The sequence below is a fragment of the Anser brachyrhynchus genome (genome assembly GCF_964034855.1).
Source record: "Anser brachyrhynchus genome assembly, chromosome: 6".
NCBI classification, from domain to species: domain Eukaryota; kingdom Metazoa; phylum Chordata; class Aves; order Anseriformes; family Anatidae; genus Anser; species Anser brachyrhynchus.
Window position 1 is genome coordinate 28595244 of NC_137700.1, and position 22982 is coordinate 28618225.

General features: G+C 37.4%; 1 protein-coding gene across 2 annotated transcripts in view; it reads right to left on the reverse strand.

The window, feature by feature from the left end:
• Positions 1-1916: 1916 nt before the first annotated feature.
• The window catches only part of KIF11 (kinesin family member 11), a 24564-nt gene continuing 3498 nt past the window's right edge, over positions 1917-22982 (reverse strand). Inside the window, exons 1-22 of one of the 2 annotated variants that reach the window (XM_080596467.1) lie at positions 20659-20967; positions 17850-17982; positions 17620-17717; positions 17462-17540; positions 16925-17110; positions 16714-16838; positions 16064-16154; positions 15536-15778; positions 15329-15424; positions 14536-14624; positions 13962-14049; positions 12994-13182; positions 11653-11860; positions 11187-11359; positions 10753-10875; positions 9593-9751; positions 9067-9206; positions 8212-8491; positions 6941-7163; positions 6528-6682; positions 6145-6261; positions 1917-5505 (exon numbers count right to left, since the gene is read on the reverse strand). In XM_080596467.1, the coding sequence (XP_080452593.1) occupies positions 5380-5505; positions 6145-6261; positions 6528-6682; positions 6941-7163; positions 8212-8491; positions 9067-9206; positions 9593-9751; positions 10753-10875; positions 11187-11359; positions 11653-11860; positions 12994-13182; positions 13962-14049; positions 14536-14624; positions 15329-15424; positions 15536-15778; positions 16064-16154; positions 16714-16838; positions 16925-17110; positions 17462-17540; positions 17620-17717; positions 17850-17982; positions 20659-20924 (3387 nt within the window). In that variant the 5' untranslated portion in view covers positions 20925-20967 and the 3' untranslated portion in view covers positions 1917-5379. Of the gene's footprint in view, positions 5506-6144; positions 6262-6527; positions 6683-6940; positions 7164-8211; positions 8492-9066; positions 9207-9592; positions 9752-10752; positions 10876-11186; positions 11360-11652; positions 11861-12993; positions 13183-13961; positions 14050-14535; positions 14625-15328; positions 15425-15535; positions 15779-16063; positions 16155-16713; positions 16839-16924; positions 17111-17461; positions 17541-17619; positions 17718-17849; positions 17983-20658; positions 20968-22982 lie in introns of those variants that run through there. The other variant, XM_080596468.1, reaches the window with a different exon arrangement.

The window sequence follows — 22982 nt, forward strand, 5'->3', positions numbered from 1 at the left end:
GGTTTCAACCTGGACTGTTTTTCACAGCATTAGAAAATAAAAATGGAAATGCTGGAAAATGAAATGCAGTCTAAAAATGTTCAGAGACAATTAAATGTAATGGAAAGAAAGCACCTATCACTTAACTGAATTTTCGCTGCTAAAGCAGTTTTATGTTTGCTATCCACAGGTACTAACATTTATGATAGTAACCTTTATAGAGTCAATTTAATTATCTTTATCTTATTACAAATAATAAATTTAGTTGTCCTACAATGAAAATCAATTGTCAACATAAGCTATGGTTAACATCTAATAAAACAGCCCTCTGTAAATCCATGATTAATAAGATTGGCTTCTGTATTAACTAACAGACATCATAAAATTTCCTTCCTTGCATTAATCTGTATATTCAAGGTTCATCCTGTTGGACTGAGTTTCCTAAAATAAACTGTTACAGCAAATGAGCAAAATTTTGGCGCCTACCATTACTGTTATAACCATTTTAATATATATCTATAGCTGAATGGCTTCAAAATTAATGTCATATTTTAATTAAGTCATAGAAGATGCTGGCTATAATGAACGATAAGCGATTCACTTCTTTGTTTCCTTTAGTCTCTGAACATAACACTAACGTCACTTGTGTTTAGTTTTGAGGGTTAGTGAAAGTTAACTGAAACATGAAAAAACAGTTTCCCCAAACAACCTTTACATAGACAGTAGTTACTTAAATTACTTCAGTGTCAACAAAAAGACTGGTATTTAATCCCTCAGGAATATCTCAATAAGATATTAACAATCTTAACAATTTACTTCCAAAGTGGAAGTGGTGGTCCTCAAATTCATCATGAAGTTATATTCCTGAAGACACGGGACATCTGCTGTGTGAATTTGTGTGCCATATTTTCTAGGCTTAGTAGGTTCTTCTTTCTGTAATAAACATTATGCCTAAGGATACTGTGGCATGATCTAGTGGCCACTACCATCAGCACTAGCTTCAACAGATGTTGGATGAAGTATTTTAACAGCAAAACAATAAAATCATACCTATCCTGAAAGATCTCAAAGTCATTTTACAAAGAAACAGAAGTAGATATGCTTGAAATACCTGTAAAAGAACATGCAGAATTAGGAAAAACTGCTAGGATTGCCTAGCCAAATCCTGAATGTCATGAAATCTTTAGGGGCCGTAGTGCAAAGATTTTTTGTTCTTTAAAGCATCGTTATCAAGTTAGTATGCACCTTGGAAAATAGGAAATCTGATCCTTCACCTTATAACTTTTATAGAAATCAAGTGACTGCAGTCGGATTACCCCCATATAAAACTGGGCATGTGCAGAGGGGAAACCAGTAATCTGAGAAGCAGCAATCATTATTATTACTCAAATGGCTAGGGAGAAGAAAAAGATAAGTATCTTTCCACATATTTAATCTGTTCTTAGCATTTTTAGTATTGTCATAAACACTGAAAGATATTTTCTTTGCTACTATTTTTGTTATTATTCACTTTGAAAATTGCTGTTAATTAGGCTAAAAAAAAAGATTTCTCTTTCAATTAACTTCTGCCAATGAAAATACAATTCTTTATCATATAAAAATATCTTCATGCAGTAGTGCTCTGAACACTGCCAGAATTATAGTTGAAACTTATTAACAATTGTAGATAATCATAGCTAGAAAGATTTGAAAAGTAGTTTATTTCTATGTAAACTGTTTATTTCATTTTTATATTTTGGTCATTTTAAAAAAAGAAAATACACTAGTCAAGTGCAAAGTTTCAGTTATTGTGTCTCTTTCTTTGAATTACAATAGTTAGGTTATGAATAGACCAAGAAAGTCCCCAAAGTGTTTCAAGTGTAACTAATGAAGTTAAAGAAACATTTACACAGGTTTAATATTTTGGATAGAAAAAGAAACAATCCAGTTAATCTCCATTATTATACAAAATCTAATTTTGTGCCACCTGAAAGCTGACAGTTTTTCCATAAAGTATTGGAAATAGTTCTCCCTGATATTGTTTGCAACAGGACAAGCATGCAAAGTATTGAACATGTTTTTCAGTATTCTCATGAAAACGGCAACTTGTTCCTGTGTTTTTCCTGAAAAGAGAATGCTGGACCAAGCATTTTCTTCTTTTTAATCCATCTGAAGGACACTTACATAGTGATAATGTGCTCTCATTTTGGTAGCTGGGCCAAAGAAAACCAAAGAAAATCAAAGATTATTTTAGAAGTCTTCTGAATGTAGTGATCTAAATATTCACTTAGCTGCACTGTGTTCGTACTGACTCATGGACTTTTAACATTTTTAAGATTGAACATAGCAATTCTGCTGTGGATTGAGTTTGGGTTCAACCTACAATAACAGCCTGCTTTGCTAGGTGGTCTATATCTCACCTACAACACTATGTCATATAAAGCCTACTAATGCAAAACCTGGCATGATTTATTTTTATTTAAGTTTATAAAGCAACTGCGTGGGTGGGCAGACAGTTTATAGAGTACAGCCCTCTACCATAAAAGTCATTTCTAACAGAAAAAGACAAAATAGTAGTCAAACGGTTGTAAACACTTGTTTAAAAAGTGTATATTTACCAACTATATATTTTAAAATCTATTTCTTTTTTTCTCCTATTTTTAATGCTCTAGAACATTAGAGCTCATTTTTTCCTATCCAACACTTGATGGAAAAGGAATTTTAATATTTAGTTTTATTTTTCCAGCTTTTTCTAACTTTAATTTTTCTTTTATCACTCCCAGAGAGTTACAGGCTTCCCTCTTGTTTCCTCTACTCATTTAACAGATGATTACTGGGATGACTGATGCTTAACAGAAAAAAGAAAAGTAGAGCCTAATAGCTAAGCACCTTCTCCTCACTGGTCCCACACAAGTGCTTCTGCTACTTGAAATAAAAGCAGCCAAGCACAGTATCCAGGCAGCTTACTCTTTTTTCCCTCACTTCAAATAATTATTGCAGCCCCCAAAAACTCTAACACAAGTGCCTCAGCTCCCCCATTTTCAGGAAGAGGCAGGAAGATTCCTTTCCTCCACTTTCTCTTCACAGCTTTTTTTTTTTTCTTCACTTGGAAAATGTTCTTATTTTTCTTTCCATTTCACTATGTCATGTTATTTGTACTTGCCTTTTTTTTTTTTTGGTAAATCAAGAGCCATCCCACTTGGCTGCTAATCTAGAATCAGAAGAAAAATCATCTGGTCCATTAGAACACAGCTATATTCTTTAGTCCCAGTCACACCACAACTCTCCCTCGTGCTCAGCAGGACTAATTGAGCCAGGATATGATCTTGCTGTTTGTTCTGCGGAAACAGCTTCCTTTTCTTATGAATTATACTTTCTAACGAGATAAATTGATACTATTCTATAAACTAGCCTAGACTACCCTAATTTCCTCTCTTTGGGTTAAACCCTGTGAATCCAGTAACTATGTATAAGAAACAACTCTTCTCTTAAACAAAAACAAATAGGTTTTGCTTGCTACTTCAGGGAATGTGCATGCAACAGAGAACTACAAGAGAAGGTCAGGGAAAGTATTTAGTTACAATAAGCATCTATCAGCCCTGGAGCAAAGCTCAAGACACAGGTTTGATCATCTTTTTCTTAAATGTGGCTCTTCGTTGAACAAGTCCTCGCCCAAGCTTGGATACAGAATTATCCTCACAGAAGCATGAATTTGTTAGTAGTTTTTGAAACCTGTTCTTTTAACAGATGTTTGACAGAAAAATTGGCAAAACACCTGTTCCTAAGTCCTGGTTAGTGACCAGTGCTTGAGCTTTGGACTAACGCTTTAGTGTTAGAGCCATCTAGTGGGAGAAGAAGTGCCGGCAAGGAAGCAGAGGTTCTTCCATCCAAAGCTTCCATCCCATCCTGCTTTCTGGTGTAACCTCTGGGCACCAGGCCCGATGAAGTCTGCCATGCTGGTATTGCAAAGAAAATAAAGATGACTCTGAAAGGTCCTTTGAAGAGAGTGAGCAAGGAGTCCATAAGATTCATACATCAATTAGGAAAGGAGCCTCTGCCTGTACCAGGGCAATGCAAACAGCTAAGGCTGAGGGGACAGTTTCATAGAGGATAAAGCCAAGAAGCACAGATTGTGGCATGATTTTCATGGATGTGACCTGTCTTCGGTAGTAGCTGTTCCATTTTGTTCATACTGATCCTATAAAGACCATAGGGAAAACTAAGTAGCAGAGTGCTAAGCAGCAGAGTAAAAGGTTTTAGTTTAGGCCAAATCAGAGTGGCCATTCGCACAAAGCTATGCAATCAGCTTTTCCGGCAGAATTTTAGTTTTTAAATATTTTATTGAACAGTCTCGGAAGATTGTTCTAAAATCTAGTCAATGGTAATAGACATAGTGCAAAAAGCTGGCTCCTAAGCCCTGGAGAATTCCAGGTCCATGATGATGCTTCTGGTGCCAGAATCACACACTATGTCAAGCCATGCCGATGGAGACATTTCTGCAGCAAAAGCAGGATTTTAAAAGCCTTCCAAGGTTTTGAGGGTTCAAGCTTCATACCACAATGGAATGATCCAGTACAATAGCAGCCAAGACATACAAAAACAAAAAAGCGTATGTGGAAGTGTAGATGTCTCCTTCATTTGAAAGAGAATTAATGTCTTCCCTCTTCCCACATTGCTGCTGAGGAAAAACAGTTAGCTTTGCCCATAAAGGCTAAAGAAAGAATAAATTAGTAAGATCCCAGAGGAAGACAGCTGACTGGTCTCATGCTAGAGTGAGAAGCATAATGCCACACTCCAAATATTGTATTTATCATAAATATATTTATCTTTGTCTGTGAGCAGCTGCCTGAAGGTTGTCCAGAGTATCTAACTTGAAGATCTGCTAATGTTTTAGCTCTATTACCAAGTTTAATTTAAGATGGATTTAAGATGGAAGTCATGCATATACATCTGTGCTCCATGTATAAATTGATTTATTTGAAGTATCCCAAAGACAACTATCTACTTCATAGTAACAGGAATCAGAGTAAGGTAGGCATAGAAACAGAGCACTTATTTACAGTTAATTAAAACACAGTGGCAGCTGCTAATGCTAATAAAGCATTATTCTACATCCCTTTCTGTGGCTTTAAACCTGAGAAGCAGAAAAGGATCTCTTATTTGACAATGTAAAAATCCTCATTCAACATACAGCACCATAATCTGCAGGTTTTGTTTAAAAAAAAGTCTATTAATACTCCGCAAGCTACTGCACATAAAAATGGGACAAAGGTAGGACATGTGTCAGGCCAGTCTTTTGATCCAACTTTGCATCAGTATATTCACTATATACAGAGACCAAGAATAACCAAGAAAAGTTATGGCTCAGTGGACCACTAGACGTTAAGCATTCCAAAACAGGATCTGCAGTAGATATATATATTAGTTCATTGATCTTAAAGGAATCTTAGATTTGGGAAGAAGCTGTTCTGTTATATCCTCGGTTTTGGTCTTCTCCAACGTTGCTGCAGATTTGTTCTCTTTATCCTTTTTGTGACTCCTTTTGTGCTGGGATTTAAAAAAAATGCCCGATCAATTTTCCATGTTAAGAGTATACAAAGAAATTAAAGACTTCTTGCTCATGTACAATGCAGTATCGTGTTCTCAGAAAAAAAGTTGGTAAAATCCCTGAAAAAATTTCCTTATATTGCATTTACTGAAGAGATTCCTTGTAGACATCTGTCAATTCACCAGCAACGTAAAGGATCCATGACAAATAAACAAAAAATTAGCTTATGTATCAGGGGTCTACACTGATACATGGGTTATAAAAAAGCATCAAGAGCAAGGCAGAAAGTCAAAGAAAAATCAAGAATTATGACACATTTGACAGGCCTCTAAGAAAACACTCCACATCTTTTCAACTTTTTCATTAAAGCAAACACATGCATTTGTGTATCACAAATCGTGACATTTTTCCCCACAGAAGATTACTTGCTGAGGAGTTTTTGCTATCTGTCCAGTTTATTAGAAGCTTACTGTTATTTTAGCTCAAGTTTAACAAAGCATATTCTACAAGATTAACAGAAATTGTGAGACTACACTGAATACTATCAGCAGGTGATTTTATACTACACGCCTATTGTGGAATGATAGTTTTCCTTCACTTTTAAATTCACAGATATTCTAAACAACTGTGAAAGTTACCTGGAAAAACGGAATGCCACCATTTGTGTTACAGCTTATGTTTATATCCGCTAAGGATTTGTAGCCAGCAAGGCTTTCACTGGAGTCTTGCATCCCTTCCTCCTCTTCCAATAAGTCCTAAAACAGAAGTTTTCAGAAAAGTGTTTTGAATGTCTGAAGTTCCTAGATGAATGTATAAAATATGATCAGATCTGTAAAAGACATGCCACTTCTTTTTCAAGATAGTGGTTTTCTCAAAAGCTCAGCATGCGACTAACTGCAAGTACCCCGCACAAAGGCTGTAACTGCTCTGGGGTTCCAAAATGAAATGAAAAAAACCTCCTGAATATTTGAAATCTTTCATTGCTTCATTGAAGTGTCTCATTTATCATTCATATACTTACCTGATCTGCATTCTCCTCCATTTCCTTTGTCACACTGTTTAGCACAGCATCAAGATTTGTTTGCTTTTGCCTTAATTGTTCCAGTAGAAGTTCCCTGGGTTCTGTTCGCACCAGTGTGACTGGATACAAGTAGTCTCTTCTCTGTGGAGTTGTCCCTTTAATGAAAAGGGGGTATACTAATGAAAGACACTAGTAAACACTTAAAGCAATAGCTTTAAAAACAGATCCTCAATTTTACATTAACTTAATACAGAAGTCACACTTTCTTCAGTCATCAAATTTTGCATGATTGACTGAAAAATAAGGCATGACTGCCAGCTGTATTATGTCCCCAACAATCATTGTTTATGAACTCTGCAACTCAACACTTGCTTTCTGCAAGTGCATTCTGTCTCCTGCCCTACTTCAAATACCTGTTGGAATATCCACTTTAAGATCCTCTTGCAGGAAACCATTAACCTGGGTCAGACCATGCTGTGCTTCCTCACTAAGTGCCAGCTTCTGCTCCAGAAGTATCTCCTGATCAACTTTTATCTGTTCAAGAAGGCCGTTTAGTACCTTCTCCTCAGCACTCTTTTGTCTATCAATATGGTCAACAATTTCAGCTACTGCTCTATCACAGTTTTCTTTGTTTTTCTGAAGAAAAAAAAAGAAACAAAAACACCAAGTTAACAGGAAAGTTAAGGTTATGGCCTCTTTTCTAAGATGTGGTGCATGATTAATAACATGATCTGAAACGAAACAACTGAGACCTCAAATTGAGAAGTTTCAGTGCCAGTTTTACATTCTCATTTTGAGAACTATCTTCAGAAGAGAGTCAGTTTCTTAGAAAGTATGATCATTTTAGAAAGCTACTCATAAGAATAAAGATGATGCCATTTGGTTCAGAAGAGAATTCTCAGGTGTCTACACAACCCCGCACTGAGTTAGGATTTTCAAGTGAAAGTGAAAAAAAATCCTTCAAAAAATAGAAGTTTTACGCATTTCCAGAGGACAAGGAGGAAGACATGAATTTTTAGTCCTTCCTATTGGAAGGGAACTCCTGAAGCATTCAGATGGCATAACAAATACAGGAGTGTCTTGAGACTGCAAACACATTTAACTCTAAACTTTTATCTATTTCTAAAAGTTAGTAAAATGTTCTAATAAGTAGTGAAACAGGAAAATCCAACAATAGAACAAGGGTGAGAAGTGAAACTTGTGATGAAAATTAAAGATGGTAGGTGAAAAAATTTTGGGGTAAGAGCTAGTATATGCCTAAAAAGGAATGCTTTCTACCATATTAGCCCAGCTGACAGATAAAGTCATTTTTATTCTGCAGAACATAGTCTATGATCTCTGTGTAAGTTTCCCAGGGACACTTCTTATAGATAAGCTTTAGATTTAGTGCTGTGTACTATCAAAAAGATGTAAAAAGCCCAAGGTACAAATGGAAGTTAGCCACACAGGACTGATCAAGATTTTTTTTTGTATTTGAAGAAGTTATTTGCACTTCAAGTTCAAAATCTTACTCAAATTAAGCTTTTAGATTTCACCAAAATGCATTTAAGTTAATTAACATGAGTCTGCTGTTATCAAAACACCACCATTTTATACTGATCATAATTGAGAATGTCCCCCTACAAATTCTACTGTAAAAATTTGTTTCTGAATGTTGCATTAGACTACAAACAGCTATGTGTACCTGTTGTGAACACATAAGTTGTTTTTTCTCATCACTGAAGGACAACAGGTGCTGATCAGTAACGCTGATTATCTGAGTAGTTGCAAGTTCACCCCATTTATCAGTATCCTGAGACACATTTTTGAGACTGCTGAGAAGTTGTTGACAATGGTCTGTGGATTCTTCCAGCATCATCTTGTTTTCAGCATTTATGTTCCTGAGCTCTTGAGAGAAGTTATCCATAGATGCAATAAATTTGCTGTGATTGGAAGTTGTACTGCTGACTAGGTCTGTGGTTTTCCTACAACAACGAATTTTTAACAGTTCAGGAATTTTGAAAGGCAGATTTTAGCAGATTCTACGTATAGAAACAGTTGAGACCAGAAACAGTGAAGTAGTGCAGTTCTATCAAAACAGTTAATTATGATGTTACTGCTCTATTCTGTAAATTTAGAGATGGCAGCACTCAGACTACCAGGTTTGTTCAATCCCCTTAAATCTTTGGCAAGATGTTAGTTATTCATTTTAAAACTGAATAAAGCATGCAACAATATTTATACTTCAAGTTAAGCCTTCTTGGTATGAAGTGTAGCTGTACCAAGGGCCATTTATCACAACACATTGCTCGCCCAAACCAGAGTCTCTTATACACAGTATGCTCAGGAGACAAGTCTGAGAAAAAGCTTTGTAGGTCTACCATTACTCTGGAGAAAGGTGAACTATGATTTATATTCTGTGGCTGAACTCAGCTCTAACAAACATTTTGCCCAGAAAAATTCATGAACATATAAATATGAAGAACATCTAATTTTGCAATTTTCTTCATACATAGTTTCATCTTGTATCACTATACACAGTACATAACATGCTCCTTACAGGTGAATGTTTTCTTGCACAGCTGTGATGGTGGTCTCCATAATTCCATTTTTTGCCAGTACATCACTTAAGTTCTTCTGAGTCTCCTGAGCAAACAGGTCAAGCTGGCTTTGCAGTGAGGACACTAGTTCTGCTGTGCTCTATTAAAAAAACATTATACATCTCACTGGTATTCTGCACTTTCTATTATTAATAAAGGCATTCACACACTCTAAGAAAAAAATATAACAAATACTAGAGCTTTATTATTCTAAAATTAAAGTTACAATTTTTGTGTAGAGTAGACAGACACTGCCTGTGGAGATGTACGTAAAGGTATATAAACCGGATGTGCTCATAGCAAGCGTAAGCTTTTTTGGTAGCTTCATATGTAAGCTTCTTAAAATAGCACAAAAAAGCTGAAAATAATTATGATCACCAAGCTACTGTGCTAGCGTTGCTTCTGAAGCAAATACAATGTTTTATTGCTACAAAGAGTTTAAATCAAAGCAACTATTGGCCTTCAGATTTCTTACTCTAAGAATACCTTCATATGTGCCAATCTTGTTGTTTCCACTTCTTCTTTTAAATTCTCACAATCATTCTGAAGCTGAGCAAGAACACTGGCCATTTCTTCCCGTAACTTTTTCAAAGTGAGAGAAAGATCTTCAAAGAAGGTATCCATTTCCTTTTTATGACTTTCCATCTTTGAAAAAAGAGTTTTATTCAAAGTTAAATACTTGTCATTAGATTAGAAACTGGATACTTTTCCCTGACATAGTATGGGGGGAGGGATGGGAACACCACCTACCCAACACAGAAACAAAGGCATTAATAAACTACAGTGGATAAAAGATAGCAAGTAACCCTTGGAGCCATGTGAAGTTACAGAATGGCACTTAATGTGTTTTTTTCCAAATTCAGCATCAGAGGAAGACAAAAAAGGAAGACAGACAACATAGTTGATTAAGACAAGAATAAAAAGCAAGAGCTGGTAAGCCATGGCCCTAGTTGCTGTTTAAGTTTCAAAACCAGTAAAGAGCCTCTAGATGAGGTGGAGTTGATTTCAAATGACTTGCAACTGACAGAAGAGAAAAGCTAACTCCTTCATAAGGAACAAAGATTTTTTAACAAAAAGGAGAAAACAATGAAAAAGTGAAGATGCAGTTCCATAAAAAAACACAATATAAGGTAGACTAGAAATAAAAATTCAAGTAAAGGACTTTTTTAATATAAAAAATAAGGACAGTGCTGTCTACACTGTTCACCAGACACACTACTACATTTTCTGGGAATCAAAATAACTAGAGAAAAAGTTGGGTATGACAGCAGAAGGAATTTGAAGTGACAGAACTTGTCTCAGTCAGCTCTTTCAGACTTCTATGATACAGAAGAGACTACCATAAGAATATTATCATGTATTTGTTACAGGTAGCATGAAGAATCTATATTGTATCATTCTTTTGTGGCATTTAGGTGAGCAGCTGTGCTAGGTAGCAAATGAATACACCACACACAGAAGTGGAAGAGAAGTCTGAATGAAAGAGCTAGAAGGTAGAACAAAGGACTTAGAAAAGCCATAGGACAAAGTAAAGGAGAAAAAGCCGGAGAGTGAAAACACCTACATACTGCAGAAAAGTCACCAAAGCTTATCTGTAAGTTACAAAAAACAGAATAGCATAAGATAAGAAACAAAACATGTGCTACCTTGTCAGCCACAGCAGAATATTTCTTCACATTAATCTGAAATTGACAACTTAGGCCCAGGACAAATTCTACCATTGGTGTCAAGCTATTTAATGCTCTTCCTAATCCAGATGTATGCTCCTCCTAGGAAGAGCAATAAAAAACACATAAGAAAAACAGAAGTAGGACAGAATATCACAGACCTACATTACTAAGAAGCAATGAATATTCAAGCAAATAGCTGTGGTCCATGTGCTCTGCAATAAATGTTTCCTGGATAGTATATTACAGCTTACGATGGCATGAGAAAAGAAGCGAAAAGGGATATAATCACAGCCAACCGCTGAATCAGACTGGTAGAGAGCATCAGGGAAAAAGAATGTTTACAGCACCTCTTCTGGTTGAGGACAGTTTCATATGCTTGAAATAACAAAAGAGGATGAAAATTTACTCACAATTAATCTCAGGAGCTCAGCTTTACAATTAAGTGACAGATTCTCATGTTGTAATATTTTTTCAGACAGGGAAGAAACTTCGGTAGACACTAGTTCTTTAACAGAGGCAAAAGATGCTGATACAACTGATGCAAGAATATTAGCTGCTGAAGAACTGGTAGACAAGATGTCACCTACAAAAGAAATCAAAAAATGTTACACAACTTAAAGCTTCATTTTAAGAGCAAACTCTATTGCTCATCACCGTATTGCCTCTTATAACACAGGAAGGCAGTATTTTTTCTTAGTTCATAAAACATATCAAGAAGAGAAAGTTGAGATATATGGTTGAATTAAACTACTATTTGTAGTTGATCATCCCAGATGTGTTATTATGGGTGCAACTGCAGTCGTTACATTGTTTAAAATAAAGCCTCATCCATTTACTAAAAGGAACAGTTTTAAGAAAATCTTTGGTACTACTTACCTATAAAATTTGTATAAGACTTCAACATCTGTTGCTGCTTCAAACTGTTCTCACTAATTGAATTTTGTATTTTGTTGAACAAATCAGTCATTTGTCCTGCAAATGTATTTTGGACAATAGCATTGTGCTGATCAACAGCCTTCTTACGGTCCAGTTTTGCATGGAGACCAGATACGTCTTTTGTAGTTTCTTCAACAGTACTAAGCAACTAAAAAAAAGTTAATCAACCTTTAAACCAGAAGTCAAGCATAAGTTATTTAACTAAGAACAAATGTAGTTTAAGTTAAAGGAGAAGCTGTATCCCTAGAAAGACAGGTATTTCCCTTCACACCAAGTTATAACCTTTCTTAATTCAACATTATATCATTTAGTCTTGAAACACAAGAAAAATTTACCCTCTAGAGGTAACTTACTCTAACTTTGAAATTAAAGCATTAAAATAGGACATCCTCTCAGTATTTAAAGAATTAAGATATCATTCAATATACTGAAGTGACCAAAAAATTCCTGACCACTTCAACTTATTCTGAAAGACTTAACAGTAAATACATATTTTTAATGGTACTGGAAGTAAGTGATTTCCAGTATTAGTTCTGTGATAAATAATTTAGAATTTGAAAGTATAGTGAATTCTTGGTTTTGTAGTTAGTATAAATGATTACTATCCCCTTTTCTCTCACACAAACACTCCACAACCCACATGTAAATCTAAGCACCCCAACTTTTCAAGAATCTGAGTAGAAAGAACTTTCATGTTCACTAAAGTTACAGGATTAATCACTTCACACTTGAAATAGCAGGACTCTCTATCAAGTCTGTTTTGAGAATTCAGACCAGTTCCCAAACACTTCAAAAATACACCCTAAAATATAGAGGCGACAGGGAAATAGATTCAGTTACTCACTCAGTGAGTGTAAATTATTGCATACATCCCTGTAAAGCATCTTGTTATTTTTCCACCCCATACATAAATAATTAATTATGTTTTAAGGTCAGGCACAAGCTTCTAATAAAGTAAATTACTTATTCTGCAGAACTCCTCACAACAATAGATACTGCAACATACTGAAACTCATGACAAACTAGACTGAAAGAAAGGTAATTTGAGACTGACTGTTGGCTGCTAAAAACACTGGTTAATAATTTCGCAGAGGAAGCCTTCCAATCTTTAAGTAGCTTTTCACTATAACAATTTATAGTGGGTAAATCCTAGTTTTTCATCTTCAAGTCATTTTGTCACTCTCACATCATGCTTTAGCATGAATGATTTCCTTGAACAGCTCACGAAACTCTTAAACATGGGAAGCTACTCTTGCAATCAGGTGCCAAGAAAGTGACAACCTTGCTAGCTGTGCCATGAAGTTTTTGTTCAGTGTCTTCCAAAACTGAAACCACATATTCTTCTTCAGCCAGATGAACCTTGGTTTCTTGCAGATCTTTTTGTGTTTCTTCAAGTTCCTTCTCCTTGATTTGCAGGTCTGTTTTACACTGTTCAAGTTCATTTTTGTTAACTGTGAACAGTTCAGTGATCTACAGTGGAAGACAAACATAAGCAGAGCAACAATGTGTTTTAACAGCAGTCCCTCATATGTCTCAGATTACGCCACGATACTAGATGCATGTTGTCATCTACAAAAGCCTCAAAGTTCTTAAACCTGACTAGAGACCTGTAGAATCTCTGTATTCACTGAAAATGTCACAAACCAACATCATTTTCACTGTGATAAGCCTTTGCTTCCCTTCTCAAGCTAGAAGACCAGGCACTTGCTACATCACAGTGAAGAAATCCCTCTAAAACATAACCAGATAGAATTGGGAAGGGTCAGTAAAGTTGATCAAAAGATAAGTCTAGTTACACAGACTAGTTACGTGTTTTACAAATTAATATTTGCATTTCTTTAGAAAAGGAAGCTCCCATTTTCTGCATATTCTTTATTCATTAATTGGAGCTCATCACCTTCTCCTCTATCCCATCACTCTTTGCTCCTAAGGCAGGTAACTGTCAACTGAGATACCATTTTACAAGCAAATTGTTGCTGAAAATCCAGCAAATAAAATTAAGTTTTAAACCTTAAAACAGCTTTAAAAATAAATATTGTGTTTTGCAACTTCATATACAGTATTTCAAATTTCTAACTTCTAGGATTAAAAAGCTTCCACTCAACTAATTATAACTGACCTTTAAGAAAAAAACTCTTCAAATTGTTGTTTGCTCAATCTTTTTCCTCCTTTCCCCAAAGATTTCCCCCCCCCCCCCCCCCCCTTTTTTTTCTGGCAGATATAAGCCACAGTTGAGAAATGGCACTTACTCTTTTCACTTCTTCCTCCATGACACTGATTTTGTCAATATACTCTGCAATTTGTTCTTCCTGAACAGTCAGCTTTCCATTAAGGGCTCTATAGTAAAGATTAATAACAATAACAGAGTTGATTCCAAGATTACCTATTGTTCTCATGCTACATGTTTAGCCATTTCAAAAAGTACTGTTCACTTCTGTATCAAAAACAGAATTTTCACTTAATGCAGAAGGGATTTAAGACAATTTTCTATTTGAAACTTTCTGTATAAACAAGCCCTCTTATGAAGTGAAGCAAGCTTTATCAAGTTTGTTCTCCTGTATCAGCTTCTATCTTAAAAAAAGAACGCATGCTGGCTATGCATATGGTAAGTTCCACAAATAAAAAAAAGTGCTCAGTACAAACCTACTTTCTAGGCTTCTGTGTAATAACTAAATTCTAAAGAAGAAATTGACTGGTCAGTTAAGTTCTTCTATCTTCAGCTTTCTAGGACTGAAAATAGATCTGAAAACATTTTCTGTATAAGGATCAGTACCCATATTTGAGATTTGTTGTTAGACATTTTATAGATATCCTGAGACATACTCAAAGTTTTCAAGGGAAATATAGACTCCATTTTTTTCTCGTGCAGCAGCAAGGTCTCGTTTCAGACGCTCAATCTCTTCAGTATATTCCTGCATCAAGAAATAATCATATTTAAACCTGAACATTTATACCTTATTTTCAAAATTTAGCTTAACAGGTACCTCAGGAAGATTGAATTTTATCAAAGTATTGCATAAACACAGGAGAATGTTCCAAAACCTAACCTTCTTCATTTGCGTGTCCAAATACGTTCAGTGTAGCACTGTTTAAACTCATACCATTACATACATGTAGAGCATTGAAACTTTCAATTTGAATCATACTTAGTTGTATTTAACTACCATAATGGGAATTGCAGCTTCTTTAATAATAGTTAGCTTCTTCATGTTATCTTTCATTCAAGCTTACTAACAAGTTCACTTCAATTCATGCATTTTCTAGAATGCAGCAGCTAATATAGCAAGTCCAGAACAAGTCGTCTAGTATTTTTCGCGATCTCCACTATCTTGTAAATAGCTAGTCCATACACAGAGTCATAGCTAGTATCAATTGCCTTCTTTCTCCAGCTTTAGTCTTGGCAACAGTTTCAGTAACTGCAAAGCAACTAAGAAATATTGTACCAGTAGAGCAGCTTAGTTTGAAAGCATCAGGATCAGTGATTAAAATCACCTCAGAAAAGCACTGTTACTAACTAGTCAGCTTTTCCATGACTTCGTAATTCCTACATAGCAGAAATTGTGTCAAAACAATCAAATGTTATTATTAAATTCGTGAATATACATGCCTAGCTTACCTTAATAAGGGCTTTTTTGGTCAGCTTCTGGTTAACTTCCGGCTTGTTCATTATGTTCTTTGCTCTGTGAGCATATTCCAGCGTACTCAGTGTTTCCTGTGATAAACAGATACAACATTAGGTCAAGCTGAAGATAGTCATTTATGTTTTTGTATCCTTGGAAAAATATATCTATTATAGAAACAGATATTCAGACATAAAATTTACCTCAAGATTTATAGATGCAGGAGAAACCGTGGCAATTATTGATGTTTTTGTTCGTCCTCCAAGAGAGTCTTGAAGGATTCTTGTGAGTTTAGATTCCCTGTATGGAATATGTGGGGCTCTTTCTACTAGAGCAGTAATAACTCTTCCCAGTGTCAGGAGAGACTGGTTGATATTTCCGGCTTCACGAGCTCTTTTGTCAACTGCCCCAGATCGACCAATATTTTCACTTCCTGCAAGATCAACCTGAAAGACGAGAGGAAGGACATGCTTCTATCTCAAATTACTATGAAGAATGCTTGCTCCACGGTGTTGCAGAAAAAGACACATGAATTAATTTGTGCATATATGTTCAGGAGACATAGGGAGTGAAAAAGCAGACATTTCTCAGAGTGACAGACAGTTCATATCACTTGAAGATGATGATTTTTGTCCTTATGAAAAAAAATCTGATTCTCAAGAGAATGAGGTTAGATCATTTAGTTCATTACTTCAGGAGTACCATCAAGGAAATTTAGTTCAAATACTCACCAAGTTTAGCTTCCCAATTTTGACGAGTTCTTCTCCATCTATTGTGGTCTCTTTCATATGGATGGTAATCGAAAACACAGAGTGGGAGCGGCTATAAAAGAATTCCATTTCAGACAGGCATCCCATTAAAGGCCAATGATCTGTTTGCTACAAGATACTACTTCAGGTTAGCTATCAGTGCTTTTTAGGAAATAAATTTGGCCAATTAATTGCAACTTACACTTTTTCAATATGCCAAATAATTCTACCATGTATATTTTTGTGCAGATAGGGGAATTCCAGGACTTCCATTCCAACTAGACACTGTATCATCACAAGAGGTATACTCATAACAAAGCATGCAACCTCTAAACAAGAGGGCAAGCTTCTATAATCACACATCTTTCAGAGAGCAACAGTTTGCCCATTTTTAAGGTGGGAGTCTTCCATATTTTATAACCCTTCATACATCCACTAGAAGGCATCATCCCATAGTTTCAAGTTCCAGCTATGGCTTTGGTTTTCTAATCCACATGTAGCAACATAAACTGTAATACATAACCTCAAGGTTAGGTAAGGTCTACTACAACTTGAATGGCTTTTGCCTCTTCAGTAAGATCCTGTTTAATAGAACATCAACAAAAAAAATCTGAAACAGACAAGATTAATACCTAGAATATGCATTCATGTAAGTAGCTGCAGTTGTTCTCTTTGCTGCACCCCGTTCCAGGATCTGATAGACTTCGTTTTTGTTGTGTACAGTTACTTCTTCCAAGCCTTTAATAATTACACCTCTCTGTCAGAAGAGAATGCATGATTATTAGACATCTTCCAGCAGCCCCTGAAACCTTAATGTCACAGATTTTGGAAGACAGTACTCACCTTGTTTCGAGGGTCATCAAACATCTGCAGTCTTTCTCCAACATCAGGAGTAGGATTCAGAAGATCAAAAAGCTCCTCATTGTAGATTTCCAAAAGAGAGACTTTCACTGAAAATTCAGTGCCATTCTCTGTGAGTTTTTCAAATATCTGATGCAACGTACGGGGTATTATACCTGCTAGCGGATCCTACAGATTGAAAATGCAAAGGAATTTAATGTATAGATGTACTGAAAGAGATTGGGGGGTGGTGAGTGTGTGCACCAATTTCAGCTAAGGTCAATTGGGTATGACAAAAATACATTGAATAAAGATCAATTTCCATAAAATTATTGCTAAAGATTGTATGCCTGCAGTAATAATGTAAAGTTTGGATTCTCATATAGAGTAATGAGAACATTTATTAATTTGCAAGTGTTTAAAGAAAGTCAGCTTCAGTATTTGAAAGAAATCAACTCTAGGTTTTCTTTAACTTTCCGCAACATCTAGCTTTGAACCATAGTACAGCTTTAAGAGAAGCCTCAGGAGTGAAAAACATACCTCTTCCCAGGTATATTCCTCATTAGGTGACCGCTCTCCTTCCATTGTGAAGGTCTTACCAGTACCAGTTTGGCCATAGCTGTGAGAATGAAAAATTTAAATGTAAACAAGAAACTAAAATTAAAATGAAGTTTCCTAATACTGATTAGCATACTTACGCAAACACTGTACAGTTATAGCCCATAATAACTTCATCCAATATGGGACACACAACACTCCGGTATACATCAATCTGCTTTGCCTGAGCTCCAAAAACCTGTTGGAGCAAAGACAACACGTCCCATTTACCAGTACAGTAATACATAGCACCACACAGCACAGACGTCAGACTGTATTAGAGAAATTTACTGGCTTTTATCTAGAAGTCCCAAACTTGACAAGTAGTTACCATATCAAACGTGTAAGTCTTTCTTGATGTCTTATCTGTGACTCCGCCAGTGCGGACACTAACTTCTTTTCGTGCTTGATCACAGTCTACAACAGCATAGGAGCTTGCTTTACGTTCTGAGGCATTAAAAGGCCTAAAAAACAAACAAAAAACCCCACAGAATATTGGATTGATATCATTGCTAACAAGAACACAAACTTACAAAGCAGCAGTATCGCTCGGATTAAGAATCCGCATAACAATAATTGGCTAAAAGGAACATTATGGTTTTAACTCAATTTAGTTAACACTTGCTTAAGAGAAAACTGCTGCAATTCACTTTCCAGACCTTGTTCTCCTTTTATTTACTCACTATGGGACCTATATATATAAGGGACCTATATCAAGCACCTATATTTTGAGCTTAGTATAGTGTATACATGTGTTTATTAGCTTGTTTAAACAAAAAGATTGCTTAGATATATACATAGATAACTTGCATTAGAAAATGTCTTTTCCACTAAATTTATCTAGTCAATTGGGGGGAGCAATTAAACACTCGAAATAGTATATAAACAAACACCTTGAGAAAAAGAAGCCTGCACAGGAAAGTTAAGGTAACAGTGAACCAAACTAATTAACGCACTTTAAGAACATCCTTTCTTTCACTTACACAAACAGTGCAGACCACAAGTCTCTCATGGATGACATAACTCTCTAAAGCACCAGCCATACTAACAGAACCTACAACTAGCATAAGAACAGACAGCGATACCAGAACCTTTATAATGCTGACATATTTGTATAGAATCTGAATTGTGAGAAGAGTATAAGACAGAAAAGAAACACCTGATTTTGGGGATACAAAGTCTATGCACCTTTTTATTTTGCTTTTTAAGTAAGAATTTTAAGTAAGTTTAACAGAGATACAATAAAAGTTTAGAAACATGATGGCAAGCATTTTCTTTTTAACTCTAATTTAATTCAAACATGGCATACAATTTTCCTTGAAGGTGCATTAGCAATAATTCCTCCCTCAAAACACAGGAACAACCACAGGCTGAAAATCGACAGCATGAAGTGCTATTTTGTAATTCAGTTAGCAGCGTTACTGCACTGAATGCGCGTTACCCATAAAGGAGCACTCAACCTGAAAAGAGAACTTCTACAACTTTTGCGAACTTTAAATTATTTTGACAGGAGAGACACTTCAGATGCTGTTACACTACAACAAAAAAAAAGCCACAAGTATATGACATCTCAGTTTCCTGACTCTTGTGGCTAATGTTTCTTCCTCACCATAGCACCAAGGCTGAAGTGTTAGCTCTAAACAGACCACTTACAGGCTTCAGTGCAAGACTGAGAGCGGCAGTGAAGGCACTTGGTGACAGCCGACGAGCACAGCGACCTTGTTCACAGGGGCAAGCTCTAGATTTGCTTTTGCAGCTTTTAAAATAGTAGGAAGCCAAACAATAAATATAGTCTGCTCTGCAAAGATACAGCAGAGAACCGGTCAAACACAGGAGCCTTGCTGTATGGACCACAACCATGGGATTAAGGGCAATTCAGTAAAACCTGAGCATACATGTGGATCGGTACCAAGTGCCACTAGACAAGCAGGGGCTTGGTATGCCACAGTGACATCTGATCACAGGTTCATCTCATTGGGTAATCCATTCAAAACATATGCTAATACATGCATTTTAAACATCCAAATTCATGTTTTATCGAAGCACAGTGAACGTGTTGCTTGACAAGGTTTTTGATAAGCTCAGTCAGACACACCAGGCTTTGGAAACAAACCAGGTGTCAATAAGACGATGCTATCTACCTGTAAATAAGTAGAACTTGACTAGTGCAGTAGAAAAGGGAACCACGGAGGGAGAGTTTACTACCTCAAACAGCAAACCAATACTGAAAAAGAAAAGCACTACAAAATGCAAGAGAAAAGGTGAGCTACAGAGTTTTTAGGGGATAGAGACTAAAACTTGATATAGACCTTAGACTGAAGGATCAGTCACAGCAAAAGTAAAACGTCAGAACGTCATTCACACAGAGCACTGTATCTAACTGAAGTATTCACTGACATTTTGTGAGGCTCTTCCAGAACAATTTAGTACTAATTGGATGAGAGAGAAAGTGATTGCTAGCAGTGTTTCAAACACAATGGTTCACAAACATTACTTGTCTTTTGCAACATCCTTGATTTACATCAACACTTCCACCAATCCCATAGCACTCGTTTCAGCAGCTTGTTCCTTGTGTTGCAAGAGTAGAAGAGAACAACCCTTCCAGTTCTTACGTTCATGGTGCAGCAGCAAAAGTAGACCTTCCAAGCAGGAAGATGTAACGACTGCAAAAGGCTTTAGTAACAATATGTAAACTTGCAGTTCTGGTGCAAACAACTTTCTGAAGGCGTTTCTGAATGCAGATCTTAACCGTTAGCAGTAGCATATATTTAACAAGCAACGCTTTAATAACATTTGAGACCCAGTATGAACGAACAGGTCTTTAAGTCACCTTCAAGTTATAAAAACCGAATTTTCAGCGCACCGAATTTGCCATACCACATCGAACGCTTGTTTTTACCTCCCCAGCCAAGGCAGCTGGCGATCCTCACGCTGGAGGCTGCCTCCCCCACCCTGGCGTCTGAACTCGGGGTGTCTCCTTAGGCGGGCAGGGGCCGAAGGCGCAGCAGGCGCGCTCCCAGCCGGGAGAAAACACCTCAGGCTTTTCGGGCTGCCATATCGCCAGCCGCGTTAGCGCTCCCCTGGCCCCTCACCTCCCTGCACAGCCCCACAGCTGCGCGCACTGAACCAACGCAGCCTACCTGCAGCGCACCACCACCTGGATGTTCTTGCCCTTCTCCTCCTTCTTGCCGCCGCCGCCCTGGAAGCTGAGGGAGGCCATGGCGGGCCCGGGCGCGAGCGCGGCGGGGCCGAGGAGCGGAGCACGGCGCGGAGCAGCTGCCTCGTGCCCGTGCCCCCGCCAACCGCCCGCCCTGTACCCGGGCGCGAGCGCGCGCCCCGCCGCCCAGTTTGAAGGACGCGCCTCCCCCCGGCCCGGCCAATCGGCGGGGAGCCCGCGGAGCACCATGGGACTGGCTTTCAAACAGCGGGCGAGCCCGCAGCGATGACGCGGGAGGACGGCGGAAGCGGCGCTTTTCACCGCCCGGGAGCGCGGGGCATGCTGGGGGCCGTAGTGCCCAGGCGGGCCGGAGGAGGCGTCACGTGAGCGAAGCCCTCCCCCGGCTGTCACCTCAGCGCCCCCGCGGCGGGAGATTGCTGCTCCCTCCCCAGCTCAGTTGTGTTTCTGAAGGGACGGCCGCGCCGGGGGCTGCGCTGCTCCGGTGGGGTTTGCCCTCCAGAAAGCCCAGCACGGTCTGGCTTGGGCGCTGCAGGGCCGCCCCCGGTGCCGACAGTAGCATCGCCCCTCCCCAATCTCACAAGTTCCCTCCCCAACCCTTTTTTCTTCCTTTTATAAAACCGGTACTATGAAACCTACAGCTCCTCGGTGAGTTCTTCAAGGTACTAAAACGAACCCTAGCCTGCAAGGTTCGCAGTAATTTTTCTGACAGGGACGTGAAGCAGCGTCACGCTACGCTCCTCTGCCCTTTACCTCAAAAGTTAGAGCAATGCCAGAGCTAATCAACTTCATAACAAGCAAGAACACAGACGTGTTATTTTTATAGGAAAGGACATGAAGTGTTGGTTCCTGGTGCTGTGAGCAGGCGTTGATTCAGAGAACATGAACATCCAACAAATTTGTCTGATGTTCTAAATATAGGCTGATGGTGAGATAGGACACCAGCTAGAAAATCTTTAGTGATTAATAACAATTTTCATTAACAGCCTTTCTGAGCCAGTATTTGTGCTTTGTTCTACCTAAGTCCTTACAGCTGCATGCCACTGCAATAATATATATTAAAATATATATATTTATATATTAAAATAATACATATTTTCTATAATATATAGCAAATATATTACACGAAAAGAAAATTACTTTGCAAGGATAGGCATTTCAAAGTTCATACCTGCCGGATGAATTACTGCCCTTAAACACCCATTTTTAATTGTTTGGGCTCTAACCTAGAAATAAGGCAATGATTCTGTAAAGAAAGCTTGTAGAAAAACACTTTTACTTTATAAGCATGGAAAAACTACAGAATCTATGCTTTCTAAGTTTTGAAGCTTAACTTTCCAACCAAAATGAGTTTGGTGGGAGAAACACTAACGAATCTCTCCGAATCCCTCTGACCGTCTAGTGAAACACTAAAATCACAATAATACATTTTGTTTCAGTTAAGGAAAGATGTACCAAGGTGGGAAAACTAATATAATACAAACGCAATATCCATTGCAAACATATTGGAAACACAATTATTCTTACTTGCTTTTTCATATTGCGTGGCTGCTAGGAGTAAAAGTAGTTCATACAGACAGGTGTATAGGAGTTACTGCTAGACTGGATAAGTTTGAATGCAGGTGTGCAAACATACTGAACTACCTTTTTCTCCCTACTCCATCATACAGATCATACAAAAGAAAGCAACACTGACAGACGAGGTCTTTTCATCTCATTCTGCCTGTTTGTTCTTTTCTGGTCTGAAAGTATGACCTACATTAGTCAGATGTGTGCTCAAAATATAAACATGTCTCTCATAAACATAAAAGAGATTAGGAAATCATACAAACCTGCATTTAAAACAACAGGAATCAAATTATCAGGAGTTGAATCTGGCCCACAGATACCTTTGCCACAGCTGTGGTAAGTGGAAACAACTCTTTCCGGTAATCAGGTTAGCTTAAAAAAATTATACAGTTTAATAGCTGTAGTTCTGTTTTATGAAGTCAATTTATAGCTTAGGTCATACGTTTTCTTAGACTACGTTGAGCCTAAAGATACTAATATGCTATAAACACAAACAGTAACAGGGAACTGGTATTTCACAAGCAATAAAAATAAATACAAGAAAAAAGATACAAGAATACTTAGCCTAAACAGTGGTCAAGAGAACAACCTTTAAGAATGCATGTACATTGTACTGTGACAATTTTTTTTCCTTTTAAAGAAACACAAAAAGCATTACAGGAAAATAATTTACATAATAACACACAGATGCCAATATAATAATTTCAGTAGAGATTACTA